The sequence below is a fragment of the Phalaenopsis equestris genome, unplaced genomic scaffold, assembly GCF_001263595.1.
Source record: "Phalaenopsis equestris unplaced genomic scaffold, ASM126359v1 Scaffold000135, whole genome shotgun sequence".
NCBI classification, from domain to species: domain Eukaryota; kingdom Viridiplantae; phylum Streptophyta; class Magnoliopsida; order Asparagales; family Orchidaceae; genus Phalaenopsis; species Phalaenopsis equestris.
In genome coordinates this window covers 982,822-1,006,560 of record NW_018164577.1, presented here as the reverse complement: position 1 = coordinate 1,006,560, position 23,739 = coordinate 982,822, and the positions used below count along the sequence as shown (strand labels likewise).

The window sequence follows — 23,739 nt, the reverse complement described above, 5'->3', positions numbered from 1 at the left end:
TGCCTCCCATGCTGTAGACTGCTGGAAAACAATACTGTAGCTGTTTTCTCTGCGGGCCGCTCGCCCTGCCTTCATTTCCAGCCTCCCTGTTCTGTTGCACCCTACCTGCTACCTGCTGTCATCTGACAACAGTCCACCTACGCCAGCCATGCAACCTTTCAGCTGCTACTTCCCCTAGCTTGCTGCATTCTAATCAACTTACACCATCCCTCTCCTTTTCAGATTGCCGCTGCCATCTAACACCCCTGCCACAACCAGCCCGCCTTTTACCAGACCTGCAACCCCACTACAGCCCATGTTCCAGCCTGTGCCGCCGCTTTCCATCATTCTGCCAGCCGACCACAACCACCTAACACCCGTCCATCCCACATCCACCTCGTGGAATACAACCCTAGTTTAGTTGAATGTTGTTGTGTCAGTTTTTATTTTTCTTTTCCGTGTGTTGGTTGTAACATTTCGCTACTTTTTTTAGTAAAAATAATTACTGTTTATCGTTGTTTGGGTTAACTATGGTATCATTTGGTATCATAGATAGCCTAACTCTAATCCTATGTTAGGATTACCAAAATCAGGCCGCAAAAATTTTGTTTCCCCACTCCAAACCATCTTGATTCCCCATCTCACCTTCCCGCACCTAAACCCTAATCATGCCATCGATGAGACACATGCCAAACACTGATGAGAAGTTGATAATGGAAGAGATTTAGCGGCAGTTCCGCTGAGTGTTACAAAGGCTCATTAAAATTAAGGAAATGACCTATGGAGAGGTCATCTTCAAGCATGGTAGAAGATCCAATGAGGGGAGAGAGAGAGGAACACCTGAATCACTTTCGTAGTGATGATTCCAATGGAGAAGAAGACATGCCACATCACTTTGGGATTTAATATAGAGGAGGCCATGGGATGAAATGCTAGTTAGAGGATAAGAAGACTCTAGAGTGAAAGTGGACATACCAAATTTTGAGGGAAGAATGAATCTGAATGACTTCATAGAGTCGCTGTCGACCGTCAAGAGGGTTTGTGATTATAAGGATGTGCCAAATGACCATAAAGTAAAGCTTGTTGCTATCAAGTTGAAAAAAAATGCCTCGTTATTGTAGGAGATCATGGAGAGGGAGAGGAATAGAGAATGATAGAGCATGATACTTGTGAGAAGATGAAGAGGGAGCTATAGCTAAAATACTTGTCTCCCCACTAACTTAATGATCTTTTCTTGAAGTTCCACTACTTGTAACTGGGGGACGTATCGGTGTAAGGAGTACCCAACGAAGTTTATGCAACACGAGCTGAAATGTGATCTTAGAGAGTCAGAGAAACACACAATTGCCTGGTACTTGGAGACCTGTAGCCCGCCATCGACAACATGGTTTGACTACATTCTTACTGGTCTTTGGGTGAATTTCAGACCTTAGCATTGATGGTGGAGAGACAACATAATTTGAACAAGCAACCACCACCATTTAGACAACAACCCATAGCTGGAGACATCATTAGGAGCACACTTATGAGAGTTGAGAAAAGTGGTCAGGAGAATGATAAAGCCTTCCAGAGTGGGAAGAAACTTGAGAGGAATAACACCCTCAATACAGTCCTAGCCAAGAAATGTTTCAGATGCCATGGTTATGGGCACATACCTTCCAGTTACCCAACGATCTGAATTGTGTCCTTCATCGGACCAAGTCAAGATGCTTCTGGTTTGACGGGTCCTTCAGACTGAAGCTTTGGGGGAGTAGCAGTGTCGTCGACACAACATATCTACACCCGTTGTACAGTGAAGGGAAAGATATGCAACCTCATCATCGATGGAGATAGCATTAAGAATACTCATATGACAGACAAGTTGTGACAAAAAACTCAGAGACATTCCCAATCGCACTCTCTGATGTGGTTGAAGAAAAAGAACAAAATTAGCTTTGACAGGAGGTATCTTGTAAAGTTTTCAATTGTGAATCAACTGTAGGATTAGTTGTGGTTCGACATGGTGCCCATGGATGCTTGTCATATCTTGTTGGTGAAACCGTAGCATTTGGATGGTGAACTTAGTAAGATAGATTCAAGAACACTTACTCTTTTACAAAGAAAGAGAAACACATAATCTTACCTTCTATGGAGTCTAAGGTTACTGGTGCTCTTTGCAGCGGAGAAGCGCCAACGAGATTAGTTTTCGTGATGATAGAAGATAGCGGGATAGAGGTGACGATTATAGACACCGGGCAACCACTACGAGACTAGGACATTCTGATCGAGATTTTACTGCCATGGTCATCACCGTTAGAGGGGGTTCAGTTTATTCTCTAAGCAAAAAGGTATGAGCAACCTGGGGCTACATTGTGAAAACTCTACAGGGCACACTTGGCGCGAAATTCCAGTTCAGTTAAGCAATGTATCCTCATATGGTTGGACTGATATGGATAGCTGCTCACAAGTGGGAAAAATTGATGAAATGTTTTTGGGATAATGTTCAACAGGCAACGGGATTCGGGTTCTCATATTGATGCAATCGAAGCCCCTCCAACCTCGGGGGCTACAACATCTCTTCTAACTTCAATGTGTCCGATCTGATTCCATATTATGAGGAAATAGAAGCTTCAATGAATGAAGTTGAAGCTGCCCAATCCTGGTGACACGGGCTCAAGAGGGGTATGGGAGTCCCCACCCGCATTCTAGCGGCTGGACCGACTGATCCAAACAAGGGGAAAACCGACCTGCTTCACCTCTTTGGTTCGACGCCTCCTTTCTACTGTGTGACATATCCTAATTATCTAAGGCATATTTATCTATTTCTTGTGTTTTGATTTTTCAGTTTTGGTTGTGTTTTCTGTCAAAACTGTTGTTGGCATCTTCAAGTTTTTCCTTAAATAGGGTTGTATCCAAGGGAGAGTGATGCTTCGTCTGTGTCTCGTTTCTAGATGGTGACTATCCTCAATTTTCTCTTCCTTCGCAACCTTCCCTTTATTGTCTTCATTGTCGTTCTTGTTGCAAGCCATCAAAAAACAATATTGTTGTTGTTTTCTGTGCATGCTACCCACCATGCCTTCACCTCTAGCCATCCAGTCCTGCCACTCCTTACTTGTTGCCTGCTGTAGTTTCACGGTAGTCCACCTATGTGAGCCATGCAACCTCCCAGTCGCCACTCCCTCAACTTCTATCATTCTTATCATTTGCCAGATTGTCGCTGCCATCTTGCACATTTGTCGTAACCAGCCCACCTTCTACCATACCCGCATCCCCACTATAGCCCACCTTCCGACCTCTCTGCCTTCGCTTTCCACCATTTCGCCAACAAACCTCAACTACCTAACGCCTGCCCATCCCAAATAACCAACCTCCATCCCATAGACTAGAACCCTGGTTGAGTTGAATGTTGTCTATTGTTATTTCCCCTTTTCGTGTATTGGTTGTAACTGTTCATCGATTTATTTTTTTCAGTAATCATATTTGCTTGATTATCGTTGATTGGGTTAATTTTGGTGTTATACCCCTAACTCTGCTTCATCTTTTTCACTTAGATTGTAATTGCAGATGAGTCACATTTTTTGAAGAATGGTCAAGCCAAGAGAACAAGCGCTTCACTTCCAATTCTCCAGGTATTGGCAGTTTATCTATCAATTAATCTTTGATTTCTAAATTTGTTAGTTAATAATTATATATTTACTTAATAATTTTTTTTATTAAATTAATTATTAAAAACAAATTTAACATTTATGATAGAATAATTGATTAGTTATTAATTATATTTATTAATAATTACTTATAAATTTATTGAATAATAAAATAAATTATATTTTTTATTAATTAAAAACTAAATAATAAATAAATTTATTTAAGTGTAATTAGTCGGGTAATATTTTAGTTAATCAATTAATTATTAATAAAATAAAATTAAAAAAAAATAATTAAACTAAATAAAATTAATGGAATCCTTCACATACATTAATCCTCTCTACCCATGCCCTTGCTCCCCACACACACCCCACTTCCACCGTTTCCTCCTACTCCTCTCCTACCTAAAACCATTGAGGAAGGTAGCTTCACGTCATTTTTTTTTGCGGGAGGCGTCCCTTCTAGATTTACTAATCCACCGATTCATGAGATTTAAGGTCGAAATCCGTGAAATCCAGATTTATTGAATCTGAGGCTTTATTTTGTCCAAAATTACCGTCTAGCATCCTGCTCTAAATCAATAGTTTTCATTTTGAATTCTAGTTCTACCCTCACCCAAGGCGCATGTTCCTCCAAGTGAACTGTAATGAATGGAACCTCTTTAAATTTCATCCGCAAACGAGCCTTAGCATCCAAAGCCCTTAACTTGATCCGCAAATATTCATCACAATCAATTTTTGACATTGTAAATTCCCATAAGCTCACAAAATTTCTTCTGAGTATTTCCTCGGCCGGTTTCTTCTAATTCTGTGGACTCTTTGCAACCCATCCGATTTTCAGAGAGGTCGCCAGATTCACTCCGAGGTTGTTTCATACGAGCTCATAGCCCACAATCTCCTCGGAAGCAACATTCTAAGTATGTTTGTGATGTGCGAAAGCATTTCTGATGCAAAATCCTTGTTTTTTCTCCGTGGGAAAAGATTCAACTTTGATTTCAAATTGGATGATTTGTGGATTCTCCATGATTGGTCTGTTTGAGCTCAACTTATTGTTCTATTTCAAGATGCTTTGCGTTGGAATCTTCCTTGATAAGTACACATTTTGTTATGTGATCAAATCCTGCTACGCAACATCTGCTTTAGGTAATTACATCCACAAGATGAGCTGCTTCATGGGAATGGAGAAAGATGTCTTTTTGGGAAGTGCTTTGATAAAGATGTATGCTGAAAACGGTTCCATTGCCGACGCAAAGAAGGTGTTTGATGAAATGCCTAAAAGAGATTGTTTGTTGTGGAATGTGATGATGGATGGTTATGTGAGAGTTGGGGATGCTGAAAATGTTGTCGAGATCTTCAAATGGATGTTGAGCCCAGGAACTAAGCCAAATTATGTAGCGTTTTCTTCTATTCCATCTCTTTGTGCTTCACAAGCAGTAGCTAGTTATGGTGCTCTGATTCATGGCCTCGTAGTCAAACTTAGCCTCGATTCAGAGATCTCCGTCGCAAACATTGCTGGCAATGTATACCTAATGTAGAAGTTTGAGCGATGTGAGTCTGCTGTTCGATTTGATGTCGAAATTCAATGTTGTTACCTAGAACGGAATGATATCTAGTTTGGTTCAAAATGGATTAAGCCGCCTGTACAAAATCGCATTCAGGTACTACATCATAATGGCTCTTTTAGATCATGATCTAGTGTAACCTAATTTCGATACCACTTTTTTCATAACCCAGTCAAATAACTTTGAAGTTAGGAAATTTGATCGGACGATAAAAGTATTTAAATAACTATCCACATTTTTATAAAATCTTTCAATATATAAAAGAGCTACTGAAACCCTAAAATTGCAATAACATCAAAACATTCAGAAACATCAACATTATATGTAGACAACATGTCTCAAATCAGAGCCAAACAATATATTACGATTTGAAAGAAAATAATATGAAGAAACTATCATCATAAATACCTAACAACGGTGATTCTTCTCCTTAAATCATGTATTTTCTACCACGCATATCAACTTATAACTTTTTTTTTTTCTAAAAGAGACAATTGATATGAATGAGGGTATAAATTTTTTTTTTGCATAAATCCTAGAATAGGAAATATAATAAAAATGAAATAATATGAAAGGAAAGATATACCATCTAATATCTCCAATAATCAATTCATATTATTTATTTAGAGATAAATAAAATAATATAAAATAAGAAAGAAAATGACATTTAATCTGAGAAAATAAATATAAAATAAGAAATGAAATAACTCTTAATCTCAGGAAATAATTTATTCCCCATAATTTCTCACAAGAATAAATTATTTCTTAATATAACTTCTAACACTCCCTCTCAAGTCAAAACATGGTTGAAAACCATGTTCAACTTGGATTTGAAAACATCAAACAATTAGTGAGGGAGATCCTATAAAGTAGAATTTGAAGTCTTCATCCTGTACTATTATTGGCCTTGACTGTAGTTTCTGCAGTTTCTGTAGGTAGGCGGAAGACTCCTACAAATAATGTTGCAGTAGACAACTGCGGTTATCTTTGACTATAGTTCCTGCAGCGTCTGTAAGTAGACAGAAGGCTTATACAGGTATTGTTGCAGGGGAGTTTGGTGGAAAATAAACAACCTATAGGAAAAGACCGACTTTTAGATGACTAGTTTGTCTTTGACTGTAGTTTCTGCAATGTCTGTGGGTAGACATAATGCTTTTACAGGTCATGTTGCAAGGAAATTTGCAGGGAAGTAGACAATCTTCAGAAAAAGACAACAGGAAAATATTCTGGAGGGCCTGTGGATCTTCCTCGAGAAGCCTAGCGTCAGCTGGGATGCAAAGCAGTGGTAAGTGAAGACTGCAGGGAAGCTGGACTTTTGGAAATCTGCACAACTATAGGAAATTAGGAATTTGGACAACTGCAGGAAATCAGGGAAGCTGGACTATTGGAAACTAGGAAGTCGGGCTGCTACAAGGAACATGTCCCAATAAACAACGGGAATGACCTCCATGAAAAATAAGTGCACATCCAACAGTAAGGACCCGCAAAAAATAAGGAAAGACGGACTGCTACATAGAAAAACTCCGGAGGAGGACCTGCTATAGAAAAAAACAAAGGATGAGTGAAAATATTTGCGTACATAATACACACGCAACTCTGCGTGCGTACTCCATTAACCCCGCAATAGCCCCATAATAACCTATGAATAATATTGAAATAGAACCCGCGAAGGTTATTAGGGTTATAAGTTATTGGAACTAATACCCCAATAACCTCCTAATAACCGCGAAACAGAGGTTATTGTGGGGTTATTAGGCACGCAACTCTGCGTGCCTATTACGTACGCAAATATTTCCCCAGGATGAGAAGAATGGGAAAGTCATGGGGCTGGGAGGGACAACAAAGATGCCATCAACACATTACTCATCAGAGAAGGGTCTCCAATGAGACGGAGAGTCGGCTGACAGAGATTCAACATAAATCTTGTTAGGAGAGGCCACTCGTGAGAGTGCGGAAGAGTCAAAACTCCTTGCTTGGGAAGGGCCAACTAACATGCCAAGCCCATCGGAGAGAGAAGAAAAAAATGTTGTTTCCAATACCAAGAGAAGTACCCGCTTCCCGCACGGGGAGGATGACAGGAAGGGAGTCTGACGGATCTAGGAGGACCGGTGGCTAGGGTACGAAATTAGGCTCTGATATCATATTGAAATTCAAAATAATGCAGAATTAAACGAGAATTTTTTCATTGATATGAAGGAGGATATACATAAAATATGAAAGCCTAAATTAGGAATGAAAATATTTTCTAGTCTAAGAAAATAAATATAAAATAAGAAATGAAATAACTCCTAATCTCAAAAAATAATTTATTCCTCATAATTTTTCACAGGAATAAATTGTTTCTTAATATAACTTATAACAATGACAAGAAAAATACAAAAGGAAGGAAATAATGAGATGAATATTCTCTAAGGTGTGGATATAAAATTAATTGAAAATGTTTCTTCCCTATTCTATTTCTTTACAAAGACAACTTCAAATCTTGTTTTTTCTAGAACAACAGCTTATATGTAGAATCATAAATTGAAAGTGGAATGCCTTTTTCTGTAGCATGCTTAATTCATTTAATTTAATATTTGAATGATTAAAATGTGATTACTATTTTGATTATAAAGCTCAATCACTTGTATATATTGTGATTATAGAAAGCTCAATATGCAATTTTACTAAGTGGAACTCCTGCTTTATCACGTCCTATCGAGTTATTTAAGCAGGTATGGTTGTTCTTTGGCTAGCGCATGCAAATTCCTTTCTTTCAATTAAGTGCAAGGTTGTATATGAAAATTTTCTTTATTCGTTTGAAATGCAGCTTGAAGCCTTACACCCTGAGGTGTATAGAAGTGTGCATGAGTATGGTAATCGATATTGCAAAGGTGTAAGTGTTCAGTTTTAATTATGCTAAACTAACCTTATAGAAATATTTCGAATAGAAGGCTCTTATGGCGTATATTTATTTTTTAGGGTGTTTTTGGATTGTACCAAGGTGCGAGCAACCATGATGAGCTGCATAGTTTGATGAAAGGCACTGTGATGATTCGTAGGCTGAAGAATGATGTTCTTTTAGAACTCCCTGTGAAGCGCCGACAACAGGTTATAGTTCTTTTCCCAGTATTAGCTTACCCCTTCAAGGCTAAACAATATGTTAAGGAGAAGTCAGCATCTTATCTAAGGTCATAATAAGAAACACCTACTACACGCCTAAACTTATACCGAACCAAGTAGGAAAAACAATGGGAACACAACATCAGTTTTTTATTAATATGTAAATAAATTTACAACACAATGCAGTCAGACACAACAACACAAAACATAACGACACAGGCAAACACCTCTAAGATGTATTCAAATGGGTGGTGGAGGCCCACTAGAGGGACAGGGATGATTGGAAGATGATGGCAGGCAAGGTATGTTGGTAGCGATGAGGGGGAGGTGCAAAACTCTAGGGACATCAAGTAGGATGGGTTGTAGGTGGTCAACGACAACCAATGTGGTGACTAGGAGGAGTTGGGAAGGTGGTAGGAAGGCAGAACAATGAGGTACAAGTGCAAGAAATGGTCGTTCGGGTGTTGGGGTGATGGAAGGGGAGGTCGGTGACTGAGGAGATGGGAGGAGATGATTTGGGGAAGGTAAAGGGAAAGTATGCAACACCACCTTGGAGTAAGACACAATTGGAGCACCACCATCTCCTCGGATACATCCCTGGAACAGGGAGAGGACTCCACAGAGGAATCTGAATATAAACACTGCCAAAACTGCCCCTTACAAACAGAAAACAACATTTTATATACTTTCATTAGCGAAAAAATAGGAATAAAATAAAAAAAGAAAACTCCCATATCAAATGAAGGAGTGGGGAGGCAAGAACAATACAGGGAACAACTATTAAAATACTTCCCATATGAAGAACACCAAAGGAAGGTCGGTAGGCTGTTGTATCGCGATCCCATTTTCACAATCTCTCCCCTCGTCTTCATGATGGTTCGCGGGATTGCTTGCCCCGCGGTTCAACGTCCTGCTATAGGAGCGCTGTTAGCGACCCGAGTCATAAACCTGATGTACTTTTATCCCTTTTTGATGCATTTATTTGTCACTTTGTGATATCGGGTGTTTTTGTGAAAGCTATATGTTGTGAATGCAACATTTTTTGTCTGCTTTTGCATAACCCTTTTTAGTTGTCAACTTCTCAAAAATAATTCTAATAATAATTTATTCTCTTATAGCTTACGACATTAGAAAAAGGTAAATCCTAATACTGTTGCAGGATTGATAAATATTATTATGACGTGCTTAGTTTTTTTTGGTTATTTTAGCATTGATGTGCACGGTGGAATGATATTGGAGTTAACCCAAATCACCATGAAAGGAAATAAATATTATTACTCGAAACAAAAGGCAATTACAAATCTACAACTAAAAGGAAATATAGGGATAAACACACAACACAGTCACCCAACTAGAGCTGGATTTAAAGGTCGTGGAGAGGTTGCAGTATGGAGAGGGGGGAGGGGGGTGCTGTTGTTGGGGGAAAGTAAGTTAGTTGGGGTGGTTGGCTACCAAAGGCACCGGTTTGCAAGGCTTGGTGACAAAGACTGTAGGTATGGAGGGTTGAAGGCAAAGGGGATAGCAGATTGGAAGGATGACGGAAAGGAGGCAAAAGATGAGAGCGCTAGCGGCAAGGAGACAACAGGTGGGGAGGCTGAGATGAAGGCTAGAGACGCTGGGAATGTAGATAAACACCATCTCAGAATGAGTTGAAGCTAAAGCACTTTCTTGTTTTCGAATACAACTCTAGAGGGGAAAACCTAGACGACAGTGGTTTTCCCGATAGAAATTTGAAATCAAAACTAAACATAGAATGCACAAAACACCTAAAAATACTATCAGGCAACAAATTAGGGATCCAATTATGTTGGGCGGCAAATCCTGACCCCTAAGAGGCCAGTTGAATCTCCCTCCCGACATGTGGACTTCACAACCCTGTCATGGAATTTCTTATCTAGTATGGATTGGGAACATCAATACAAAGGGGCAGAATTATTTAAAAGGTTAATATGTATATATATTAGCATAGAAGTATTTATTGAAAAATTATTACTTATTTGGCATTTGATATCTTCATTCTATTAGATTTCTAATAAAAAAATGAAAATATATGTTGAGTTTAGCTTTTGAACGTTAGTCTTCACATTAGATTTAGAAAATCTAATTAAGTTTCTAGATCTAGGATATATCACGCTTATATACTTAAGATTGTTCCTAAGCTCTTTTTATTATTGTCTATGGATTTAGTACTCGAAATAACATGAAAACTCAAAAATGAAGTCATACCGGAGTTAAACCCAAAAACCACAACAAAATGTTAATTTTATTAATAAATTCAACGGGGTTACAAACAACACACTTAAAGGTTGGAAAACGATGACACAAACATAAAAGACTCTCTAGGGCGATGATTGATGATGGTAGGTTGTGTGTTGAGGTAGTGGAAATTGAGAACTGTAGGTGATCAGGAGGGTTTGCAATAGGAAGGGGAAGATGGGTCACCGGATAGAAGGTTGTTGGACTGTGCGACAGAAAGTCGGAAAAGTGATGTGGCGACTGGACAGTAAGCAGGGGGTTGCGACAAGGTGCGACAACCGACAACAGAGCGGTGGGAGGTTGTGACAACAAGCAGTGTGTTGGGAGCCAGGTGGAGGCGGAGGAGGGTTCAGTAGCAAGCTGGAATTAATTTGGGATAGCCGACAACAAGAAGGGGATTGCGAGAGGGTGCGACAACAAGAAACGACACCTGGAAGGTAGAAGCAGGAATAAAGTGGCTGAGAGCGACGTGGGAGGATGTGGAAGGTGATAAGGAAAGATAATCGCTACCTTGAGAGAGAGATGCGATCGGAGTATCACCTAGGCCCCGTTTGGGGCAGCTTATTGGGAGCGGCGGTGTTTTGAAAACGCCGCCTCTTTGTTTGTTAGTTGCGTTCGCACCGGCATTAGCCTCTCGCACTGCGTCTGCGTTGGTTAATTCCTTTATGTCATTTGACGTTGTCCGAGCCTCGCGTCCTGTGTTAGCCATCCGTGTTGCCTTAGGAATTCCGGAGGTGCCCTCGATCTCCCTTGCCTCCCTCGCTGGTTTCTTTTCTGGTTCGTCGTTCTAGAGGAGATCGAACCTTCTTCCTTTCCAAATTTTCTTTCCTGATCATCAAGTATCCTTTCGATTACCCTAGCTGCGAGCCTTGGAATGCTTTCTTTACTCTGATCTTCTTTCTGAGCAGTGTTGATGCAGGAAATGGGAATATGATGACATTAAGGGTTTTTAGGTATTGCCTAGTTTAGATCTATGGCATGGGTTGTTTTGGGGATCTTGCGGAATCTGGCATTTTCTCTGATTTTTGGGTTTTATGTCCGTTGAGATATGTTTCATTTTCTATGCCCTGATATTTTGGCATTTTAACGAGTTATTGGATTTGGGTTGCTAGCTGCGATCCTGAAAACCTTTCTTTTCGCTGATCCTTCTTTTGAGATGTGTAGATACAATAACCATTTTTTTTTTTTTTTTATTTTTTTTTATTTTGTGTCTGAAATATGAGTCCATGAAAGTTTTTACACTATAGGCCAATTGAGATATGTGGTATTCGTTGTTTGATGGGAGGTAGTGGCTCTGGTTTTGGGCATGATATTGTGGCATTTTTTCTGGTTTTGACTCTGTTCGTTTGATGGGAGGCATCGGCTCCGTTTCTGAGCAAATTGATGAAGTTATATAATTGTTTAGCTACTGTTTGTGTGGTGGAAAATTTGCAGGAATTCCTGTTATGCAGTAATTGGAAATAACAAATTGTTGATTTGGTTATACAATGAAGATTATGGCTTGGTTCATGAAAATGCATTACGAAATTTTTATTCTTCTATGAAAGCATACTAGCGTGTAATTCTAATGTTCCAAACATATATCTAACTCGTCATTGAGAGGATTCCATACTTTTATCTTGTGTTTTATGTTAAGAATGACAATGGTTATAGGGTTTGTGGTTCATATGCATATGCTTATACAAGAAAATGCAATGTTTGTTTTTATATGAGGCAATGGTTATATCATTGGGGAGTTACTTGTTTTTTGTTTAGGGTTCATATGCATATGCGAGGTTTTGTTTTTCATATTATTATATGCAAGAATTGTATTTTCATATTAAGTTCCATTCACCTTCACTCAAAATCGTGTTTTCAGCAATTGAATTTTTTTGGGATCAATTATAACTTTGATGCCTATATCGAGAGGTATTAAATTGATGCTAAAGGCTTTCACCAATGGTTGGGAGCTGTATTGGTTCTTAGCAAACCTGCGAACTGAGAATAGATTTTTAGTTTTGTTCAAATGCCTGCTTTATGGGTTCTCATGCCTGCTATATGGGTTCAAATGCCTGTTTTATGTGTTCTTATGCCTGCTTTAAGGATTTTCCGTATTGTTCAAATGTGAAGTGAGAATGGATTTATGAGTTCTTATGTCTGCTTTTGGGATATTGTTCAAATGCGGGATCAGAAGAGAGTGATCTGTCATTCGGTTTTTAGCAAATATGAAAAGAGAGTAAGAATGGAAACATGTTCAATTTTTATTTGTTAGTTGAGAAATTTTTATTATCACCAAAGGGAGAAATGGGAGGGAGAATTGCAAGTTGTATTGTTCTCCCTTTATAGTTATGTAACAGCATACAATTGCATAATAAAATATTTTCGATATCTTACTATGGATTTAGGTCATTAACCGAATCACATAATTGATTTGTCTTTATATATATAAATATATATATTCTGAGCAAATAGCTAGACTGTTGTTTGTATTGGTGGAAAATCCTTCGAAAGTTGAGTCAATTTGATTATTTGGAGACTATTGTTGTTGTTGGCTTGTGTTGTTGTTGGCCTGAGATTCATAATGATGAGCACTGTGAATGTGCTGGTGCAATTATTTCTTCAACAATTCTATTGATATTCAAATTTAAAAAGTTTTTATTCTCACTTGTTGTTTATAGTTACATCATGTCTAAAGCGGTTGAAGGGGGCCCGTCCGCAATGTAGGATAAAGAAGTAACACATATTTTTTTGCGATCTGTGTATTAAAGAAATAGAACTTGGGAACAGATCAACAACGTATTTTAATAAGGAATGATGACAAAACATTGCTAAGAGATTCAAAAAATTAACTGACAGGAATTACGACCGGCTTAAATTTTAAAACAAATGAAACCAATTGAAAGAAGAAATGAAAAATATGGAAAAAGTTGAAACGTGGATGTCGACGTTTAATGTGACCAAACCATCTAAGACGACTTTCTCTAATTTTGTCTGTCACAGGAGCTACACCAACCCTATCATGAATATATTCATTCCGCATTTTGTCTCTAAGTGTAAAGCCACTCATCCACCTAATCATTCTCATCTCGTCAACACTTAACTTATTATTATGCTTCTCTTTTAAAGGCCAACATTCAACACCATAGAGAATTGCCGGTCTCACCACCGTCTTATAAAATTTTCCTTTCAGTCTTAGCGGTACTTTTCTATCACACAAAAGGCCCGAAGCATTCCTCCACTTCAACCAACCAACTTGAATTCTACTATTAACATCCCCATCTATATCACCATCGCTTTGGACAACGGACCCAAGATATCTAAATCGTTCACACCTTTTAATAATTTGATCGCCCAAAGTCACACTTCTATCACTAGAGCTATTACTATTAAAATTACATTCCATATATTCAGTTTTAGTTCTACTTAAATGAAGCTTTTAGACTCCAATGTAGACCTCCATAATTCAAGTTTTTTCTGGGCTTTTTCTCTCGTTTTATCCATGAGAAAAACATCATCAACAAAAAACGTACACCAAGTTACATCCTTCTGTAGATGTCCAGTAAGACCATCCATAACTAAAGCAAAAATATATGGGCTTAAAGTCGATCCCTAATGTAATACAACAAAAATAGGAAAATATTTTGTCAATCCTCCTTCAGTTTGAACACTAGTAACAACTCTAGTATACATATCTTTAATGACTTGAATATAAGTCATATCAACACATTTCTTCTCGAGAACTCTCCAACGGATATCTCTTGGAATCTTATCGTAAGCTTTTTCTAAATCAATAAAAATCAAATGTAGATTCTCCTTATTATCTCTGAACTACTCCATCAAACCTCTCAATAAATGTTTAGCTTCCATAGTAGACCTTCTCCTTATTATCTCTGAACTTCTCCATCAAACTTCTCAATAAATGTATAGCTTCCATAGTGGACCTGCCCGACATAAATCTAAATTGATTATGAGAAATTTTTGTGATAAGTTTACATTAAATTACGAGTGATTATAGTAAAATGAATTGGGCATAATTTTTTAAGCATAAATTAAAAGCACTTGAAATGTACATACAGTTTAGAGCATTGGTGTAAAATCCAAGTGATAAGTATATTAAGAGTCTACATATTAATAGAAGTGGAGAGTTGATATTGTGATAAGCATGACATTTTCTAGCCATTCAACTATTCCTTACAAACTACAATAAATAGGAGTTGTGAAAAAAAAAGAACAGAAAAATAGTACAGGTGGTAAGAAATATGTTTAAGTTGAACAACTTATCAAATATATTTTAAACGGTAAAAATGAAACGTTTTATTATTATTCACGATATTAAAATCACTAAGGTCGATCGTATTTTCAGAAACTTCATTAAAAAGTTTATCAAAGTAACTCACCCACCTATGTTGAATATCTTTTTTTAAGAAAAATACTTTTTGATTTTCATATTAAATACACTTTACTTGAGTTAAATCTTTACTTCACTTTTCTTTTTGTTTGGTTAGTTTATATGTTTGACTAGTTTATACATATATTTTTCACTCTCCTTAGTATCTAATCTATTATAAATATTATTAAAAACAAAATTTTTAGCGTCATAGATTGTTCTTTTAGATTCCCTACAGGCCATTTGATATTTTCTCAGTCCTCTAACCTTTTACATTTAAATCAATTGTTATAACATAGCTTCTTATATTTATCAACTTCAATTTTTATAACATAACTTCTTATATTTTATCTTTTCTTGCACATTATTCTTCCACCACCAACTATTTTTATTTGTAAATACATTTTCTTTTGATTCTGCAAGCATATATTTTGCTACTTGTTTAATAATGTTTGTTATTTTATCCCACATCACATTTGCTTCTTCATGAATATCCCAAATTTTGAAATCTTGAATTTTACTTATAAAAATAATTTTATTTGTGTCTTTTAATTTTCTCCATCTAATTCTGCAATGATGAGTTCTAGCATTTTTTATTTTACAACTCTTAATCTTAAAATCTAAAACTAGTAAACGATGTTGGGTACTTAAATTTTCACTTGGAATGATCTTACAATCTTTACAGTCGCGACGATTTCTTTTTCTCGTAAGAAAATAATCAATTTGTGTTTTATTAGATCCACTCTTATAAGTAATAAGATGTTCATCTTTTTTCTTGAATAAAATATTAATAATAAATAAATCATATGCTAAAGCAAAATCTAAAATAGCTCTACCTTCTTCATTAGTTACTCCAAAACCATAGCCACTATGAATATTTCTGAAATCTTCTACCACTCTACCGACATGTTCATTTAAATCTTCTCCAATAAAAATTCTTTCTTCAAGAGGTATCATTTGTATTAAGTCTTCTAAGTCATTCCAAAATTTATCTTTAGACCTTGTATTTGAACCTACTTGAGGAGCATAAACACTTATAATATTAAAAATCTTAGTATTAATGATAATCTTAAGAGTTATAATTGTATCACCAACTTTATTAATTTTTACAACATTATCTTTCAAACTCTTATCTATAATTACACCTACACCATTTCTAGTGCGACTCTTACCAGAATACCAAAGTTTAAAACCTAAATTATCAATCTCCTTAGCATTTTCTCCAACCCACTTAGTTTCTTGAATACATAAGATATTAATTTTCCTATGAATCATAATATCAACTAATTCCATTAATTTACCATTGAGAGTGCCTATATTCCAAGATCCTATCCTAATATTAGTTTCATTAGTTTCATGGACTAACTTCTTTACCCGCATTCGCCCGTAATGTGGGAACCCTTGCTTATTTAACACTACACCCGGGCGCCGTTGTAGCGGCCGTTGCACACTTTTCACTGTATTCAGGCTATACAGCGTGTCGCTTCCAAGGGACGTCCTAGCACTTACACAATGATAAAAAGGATTCATGTCATTTTTTTCGATAAGTTTTACGCTGGCTGTCGACTACCTAACACAACCCTCCACTTTTCGCATCCTTGCTTCCAGGGGATGCCCTAACACTTACACAATGTGGGATAAAAAAGAAATAAATATTTTTTTTGCGATATGTGTATTAAAGAAATAGAACTGAGGAACAAACCAACAACGTATTTTAATAAGGAAGGGTGACAAAACATTGCTAAGAGATTCAAAGAATTGACTGGTAGGGATTACGACCGGCTTAAATTTGAAAACAAATGAGACCAATTGAAGAAAGAATGAAAAATATGGAAGGAGTTGAAACGTGGATCTACCGGTCTGGGTTGGGATCCGATTAAAAGGACAATTGATGCTCCAGCTGAATGGTGGGTTGAAAAATTAGAGTTAACTTTCTATCTAATCCATGAATTGTTAGCTTCGCAAATTATTTTCTCTGATTATAATTTCCTAACTATTCCCTTTAAATGCTATATTACAGGCGGTACTGGCAGCGAAGAAGTATAAACAGTGCGGAATTGAGCCGGATTTGAAGAAAAACTGGACGTAATGTTTAAATGGGTTGTCGCAACGGAAAAGTTTTCATTCAACCCTACTGAAAGCGGTTTTACATGGATACTAGATGAAATCACATCTGAGTCATTGACACTCGGTGAAGAAGTGTCTATCATTAACCAGAGGGATATGGGGGAGTCCAGTACAATTTTAAAGAGGCCAAAGATTGCTAAGAAAAATAAAGTAAGAAAAATAAAGAGAATAAAGAGAATGAACATTTTGTAAACATCTCCTTCGATCGTTTAATTGAAGCTTTTGCAACTCCACCAATCTCTAACTCTAACATATTAGACTGTCTCAGGTTTTTGGTTTTTATTCCTGAAGTTGTGGCCGACAGGCGATTTCACGCACAGTGTGTGAAAAAACTTAAGGATTCAATTCGAATGAAAATATTCATGGCGCTAGGGCCTGAATTGCGTCTCGAATATTTGCGGGTTTGGGTCGATGAATGATATTTTTTTTTATTCATTGTATATATATTTGTTGCAGTAATATGAACTTCTACTTATGTCATTTTTTTTAATGTTTGGAACTTCTAATCATGTAATTTTATTTTTAATATGTTTGGACCTTCTACATATGTAGTCTTTTATTTTTAAATGTACCTGTTAGTGGTTAAAGCTTTATTTATAAGTTGCGTATTATATATTCTGAACTTTAACAATTTATATTTGAAGTTTAATTGATTAGTAGTGTTGTAGACATATCTTATTTTACACTCATTTTGTTTACATCTTATATCATTTAGGATGGATTCGTAGTGTAAGCGTCGTAAGAGAATGACATTTGCTACAGCCATTGCGATATTGTTGATGGATTATTACCGGAATAGCAGTGCTCGCATTCTTCGCATGACATCCAGCTTTGTTGGAGATAAATGAGTTTGTGAAATGCTTTCTGGCCATCCAATAAGGTTCAGAAATATTTTTCAGGATGACAACACTTATTTTTATAGATCTTCTGCACAAGTTATGCCTAAATCACGGCCTTAAAGATTCTTTAGGGAGGTGTTGGCTATAACACTGTTTATTTTGTCACAGAATGAATCAATTAGAGGAGCTATGGAAAGATTTCAGCATTCATCTGAAATAGTTAGTTGTTACTTTTCTAAAGACATACAGGCTCTTGTTAGCTTAGCAGCTGAAATAATTAAACCAGATGATCCATCATTTGCTACCACTCCAGAACAAATTGCCAACGATCCTCGATACATGTCATATTTCAAGATAACTATGAGTGGTTTTATTTTATTGCATACCATACTTTAATAATATTATTACTCTAACGAACAATTAAACAGAACTGTATTGGTGCAATTGACGGTACCCACATTGATGCCCGACTACCCAACCACGAGAATGTTGCATACATCGGTTGGAGTGGTTCAACAACTCAGAATGTCATGGTTGTATGGACTTCAACATGTGTTTTAATTTTGTAGTGGCGGGCTGGGAAGGGAGTGCACATGACAGTCGAATTTTCTCCTTTGCCACTAGGAATCGCAGCGTTTCCCTCACCCACCATCAGGTTAGTTTTGCTTTTTAATTTGTATATCTAAGCAGGTAATATTTTTAATTAACAGTATTTTTCGTACCAGAAAATATTATCTGGTTGATGTCGGATATCCTATGCAAAGGGGATACCTGAAGCCTTATCCTCTGAAGGAAGCCTTATCCTGACACAAGATATCATCTTCCTGATTTCGAGAGAGCAAGTGACACGGTCTGTGGAAGAAAGAAAATGTTTAATAAACGCCACTCATCTTTACGCAGAGTAATTAAAAGAATATTTGAGGTTTGGAAGAAGAAATGCGCCATCCTATTTAATATGTCGTCGTATTCTTTACAAAACAGGTGCATATTGTGGTTGACACTATATAACTTCATCCGAAGACATTCCTCACGATCAGATACAGACTTCAGTATGACTGAATGATGAACTGAATGTCTTCGAGCAAACTCTAGGAATTGTGGGTGGACATTCATTACCTGAGGATTACTTTAATGAATTTGGAGATCATGATGGTGAAGGTTTGGCTGATATGATTGCTTTAAGGGAGTCTATCACAGACACTATCTGTGGTTCCTGATCTATCAAGTTTTTCTTTAATAAGATTATAGGTTTATATTCATATTCTTTTAATTTTGATTTTTTTAAAATATCTTGAGCTGACATTTGGTTTTTTTTTTTTTTGCAGTTATACCAACATGACTTCTAGGATATCAGTTACAGATAAAGGTATTTTGTGTTATTGTGGACTACCACGCACGTCAGTCTCATAGCTTTGGGAGGCAGTTCTACGGTTGTGCCAAGGGTGTTACAGCTCGTTGCGGTTTCTTCCGGTGGGCTGACAGTCTCACATATTACACTATCAGCAGTCATGGGAATCTGATGTTTTCCCAGGTTGATAGTGCAGATGAGGACAGACGTAGCCAGAGTTTCAAATTAAATACTTTAATATTTCTCATTGTAGTTGTACCTGTCTTTGTCCTCTTTTTATTTCTTCTGGTACTCACGAGGGAGTGGTCTTTAAGGGTTGGTTGATTGTGCAACAATAAAGAAAATTGTACCGTTTTGGTCCAAGTGTGAAACTGCGGTTCGCCATGGTCGTGAGACTGTAGCAGCGTCGCGAGAACAATCCCCTGACATTGTGGCTATTATTGCTAAAGGTGGGGTGTTCTGATAGCTACCACTTCAGTCTGCTGAGGTTGGGCGAGTTCCAACCATATCCATCAAGGCTTCTGTCTCCTCATAGCAGTCAACTTGGCAATGTTAAAAGGTGTGGAGCTATTGTAACTCCCTGGCAAGTTTCTTATGTCAGCATTGTCATTCCAAAGCACACCCTGATAGAATAAATACTCATATGCTTTTGGCACTACATGAGCTGTAGTTTCATATAGTCGTAGATTCTCCCCAACATTCAAAACTCTAGTTTTGTAAGTTCCCTACTTTTACTAGAAACCACTCGGGAGAGGTCTCTTGTTCTCTTATGGTAGGGCCTGCCTGGATCCCATAGAAGATTTTTTTTCTCCATTAGGCTCCTCTAACAATTTTTAAAGTTGTGGTTTATCCCTCCTGTTTAAACATTTGATGGTGGGTACATTGCTAAACTGAATATAATATTGAAATAACTCAATATAATTTTCTGAATGTAGCACAAAAGGACCCCATTTCTTACATGTTTGGACTTCTATCATTATTGGCAATTTAGGAAGGAGTCTATCTATATGAAAAGTTCGAATTTCCATTATCTAGAGTTGTCGATTGCTTTGTGTCGATCCCTTGGACGTATGATCAAATTAGACCACCAATGTGAATTCTGATGGAGCCTCCCTTATGCTCTCAACTGGTGATATGTGCTTTTCTTCTTCATTTGTTGGAATATGATCCATCTCTTTTGTGTCCTCACCTTCTTCAATGTCAACTGTGTCATTGTCCCTTTCTTCGATAGCTCCATGTTCCGTGAACTTTATCATTCCTCTGGTTGTGCAGTCTATTTCAATATGCTCAAATTCGTGGAACTTGAAACACTTCATGACTGGGATGAATTTGGGGATGCAGATTGGTGCGTTCTATTTTCCACCTAGTGTCTGTCCAGGCGGGTTCAGCTTGGATGTTGAGCCCTAGCTATAAGAGCCTGAGGTTGAACCATGTCTGTAAGATGTGATGATCTTCCAGTGATATGGTCTCTCCACTTTTGAAGTGGAGGTCTGAGCCTCAAGTCTGTAGGGAATTTGTAGGTATTGGCGTTGCATCTCCTATTTTATCTCAGTCTAGTTAGTGATATTGTCTTTTCCCTCTTGTTGGCATATGTACTATAAATTTTGTCACCAAAATAATGCACCCTTTTGTAGCTTGATGACAACTATTTTCATCATTATGTCCAGTGGAACGCCCTACCGGTCAAAGACACATTCTAAACTCCAAAGCCATTTGATGAACTTGTCAGATCCATGTGGTCGTCGAAATATGGCAAATCCACATTTAGTTTAAAATTACGGCTTCTCGGATATTTCAACTCATATCTTTAAGGTAGAGTGTTTTCATCCTTGGATATCACATGGTGGAAGAGATTCGCTCAATTCATTTGATCTAGCAAATTACTATTGTGGCTACGTTTGATCCATCCAGATTACCTCCTCTTGAAGGTGGCAAGCCTTTGTTCTTGTTGGCAGGTTTCCCATTGCATATCCTCTTTAGAAAACTCTTGAACAACTCTGTGAATTTCTCATAAACGACATTGTGTCATTTCCCCTCGATCAAGCCTCTGACAATTATCTCCTTGGCGGCTTGGCTAGGTATTGGGTGTGGGTAGGTGGAAGGAAGTGTATAACTGTGTTGTAGTGTGAGTAATACTGAGGTTAACCCAAATCACAAAAAAATATAAATATTATTGCTGCTTTAAAATATGGTTAGAAACACAGATTTCTAACAATAGGAAAATAACAACAATACAAACACGAAATATACCCTAGAGTAGAGGTGGCAGCTGGGCAGCAGATTGAGGGATTGGTTGGAGGCAGCAGGCACAGCTGGAGGCCGAATGATGATATAGCAGCCGACAGATGTTATGTGGGCAACGATTGAGGAAAACAGGGAGTGGACAATAAGTTTTGGGGAGCAGTGAGGTGGGTGGCTGCAAGGTGAAGTGGTGGAGGCTGGCGGCCGAAGGGGAGATGTTCTGGGTGCTGCCGATAGGAGTACATCTCAGATGAATTACAGTTGGGGCACTTACTTGCCTTTGAATATAGCTCTAGAAGGAAAAACATCTGCTGACGGCGGGCGAGATAAAAAATTTGAAAACAAAGACAAAAAACTAACCCAGAGCCAGCAAACAATCACTTTATAATGGCTAGAAGATAAAATAGGAAGGGGAGACTTTCTTTTTGGGCGGCAACAAGAAAAGGAAGGGGTGAAGGACGACAAACAGACGCACAAAGAGAGAGGGGGTGAGTATCTCCCTCTTCTAAGAGGACTGGCTTAGTCCAACATGGGGGTTTGATCGGGATCAATCTGGGTCGGTTTTGCTGTCAATCAACCAACCAATTCAGCCAGCCTACAAAACCCCGCGTCTCGTCTCCCCATTGACGCGCGTTGGTTAGAAAGAATTATTTTAGGTGGAGTTAGTTTTGGATTTGGCGTAGGCTAGAAACCCTAGGATATGGTTGGGGTTAGGCTAGCTCTAAAATGGAATGATAGTTCTATTGTTAAAATTCAAAGGGGTTACAAACAAGATGCTCAGAAACAAAAATACAACTAGTCAAAAATAACTTTTTAGGGCTCGGTGGGGGTTTGCATGTCGAGAAGAAGGTAGGTTGGCGGCTGGACAACGATTAGAAGGTTGCTATAGTGTGCAACAGCAAGTCAGGGAAGTAGTGTGGCAGCTGGACAACAAGCAGAGGGCTGTGGCAAGGCGCATCAGCTGACAACAAGGTGTTAAGAGGTTGCGGCAGCAAAAAATGGTATTGGGCGGCAAGCTGGAGGAGGTGGAGGGTGCAACAGTAGGACGGAACAGTATTGGAACGGCTTGACAACAAGCACGGGATTGCAGGAGGGTGTGGCAGAAAGCAACAACAACTCGATGGTAGAGAATTGCAAGAAGATAATTGTTTCAGGCAGTTGCAGTAGGGTCAGAGTGGCTAGGAGCGACGTGGGAGGTTTATGGAAGGGGATAAGAGAAGATAATTACTACCTAGGGAGAGAGATACAAGCAGAATACCACCAAATTCCCTGAATACAACCCTCAAAGGGAGATGAACGGATGTCGGCAACTGTCTAAAACAAAATGAAATCTACAGGTAGCCCAAACCACAAAAAAAAAACAAAAAAATATTATTACTGAAATTGAAATTGATTACAACGACTCTTTAAAGATAAAGAAATGATAACAAACACAAAATGACACTAACAAACACCACTAAAGTGTATCCCAAGGGGGATGGAGGTTGACTTGGTGGATCAGAACGACTAGCGCGGGTGGCAGCGAGGGGGGGGTGCAGAAATGCAAGGACAACAAGTAAGAGTAATAGAAAAGAGGTGTTCCCTGGTTGTCCAGGGAGACAACGATATGATGGGAGGGCTGGAAGGGTGTTGGAGAAGCTGGACAGTAGGTCACTGTAGATAGGAAAGGTGATGAAGTGGCTGAAACTGGTGGAGAACTTGGACCGTAAGGGGAAGGGCGACTGTAGGGGCGGTCGAATAGGGAGCAAGGATCTGTGGGGGCTAGCGGTTGGGGAGTGGAAGGGAGGAGGGAAGATACAACACCACCTCAGAGTAGAATACTGCTGGAGCACCACCACCTTCTCGGATACTGTCCTATAACAGGGAGAACAACTCCACACAGCAATCTGAAAGCAACAAAAACTAACTCAAAATTCTGAAAATAGCAAATAAGTACTGCTGGAATGGGTAACAAAAAATGAAGGAGAATAGGGGCGGGTGGCAGTCCCGCCTCATCAAAATTGCGCCCCAGGCCTTTAGGCCTGGGTTTTCTCTGGATTGGTCCTCAAATAGGCCAGTCAGCTTGTTTTGCTGCTCCTGCCCACGCGGGAGTGTCTCCCACCCGCGTCACAAAACACCCAAAAAAATAACCCTAAAAATATTAGGAATACAAATATATAATAAAAATAGCGAGTGGCCCAAGAGGGTAGGCCAATTCCGTTGCAGTGAAGAAAACTGTATCGGTTTAGGCATGAAATTGCGGCTCACCACAATCGCGAGACTGTAGTGTTGCATGAACAGTCCTGCGACACCGTAG

At 38.2% G+C, this 23,739-nt stretch overlaps 1 protein-coding gene across 4 annotated transcripts in view; it reads left to right on the top strand.

Moving 5' to 3' along the window:
- The window catches only part of LOC110021572 (SWI/SNF-related matrix-associated actin-dependent regulator of chromatin subfamily A-like protein 1), a 94,823-nt gene that overhangs the window by 46,342 nt on the left and 24,742 nt on the right, over positions 1–23,739 (top strand). For 2 of the 4 annotated variants that reach the window (XM_020720116.1, XM_020720115.1), the window contains 4 exons: positions 3,510–3,587; positions 7,810–7,878; positions 7,974–8,039; positions 8,126–8,254. The exons of 1 other annotated variant lie outside the window; for it this stretch is intronic. In XM_020720116.1, coding sequence (XP_020575775.1) covers positions 3,510–3,587; positions 7,810–7,878; positions 7,974–8,039; positions 8,126–8,254 — 342 coding nt within the window. The remainder of the gene's footprint in view (positions 1–3,509; positions 3,588–7,809; positions 7,879–7,973; positions 8,040–8,125; positions 8,255–23,739) is intronic. One more of the 4 variants, XM_020720117.1, reaches the window with a different exon arrangement.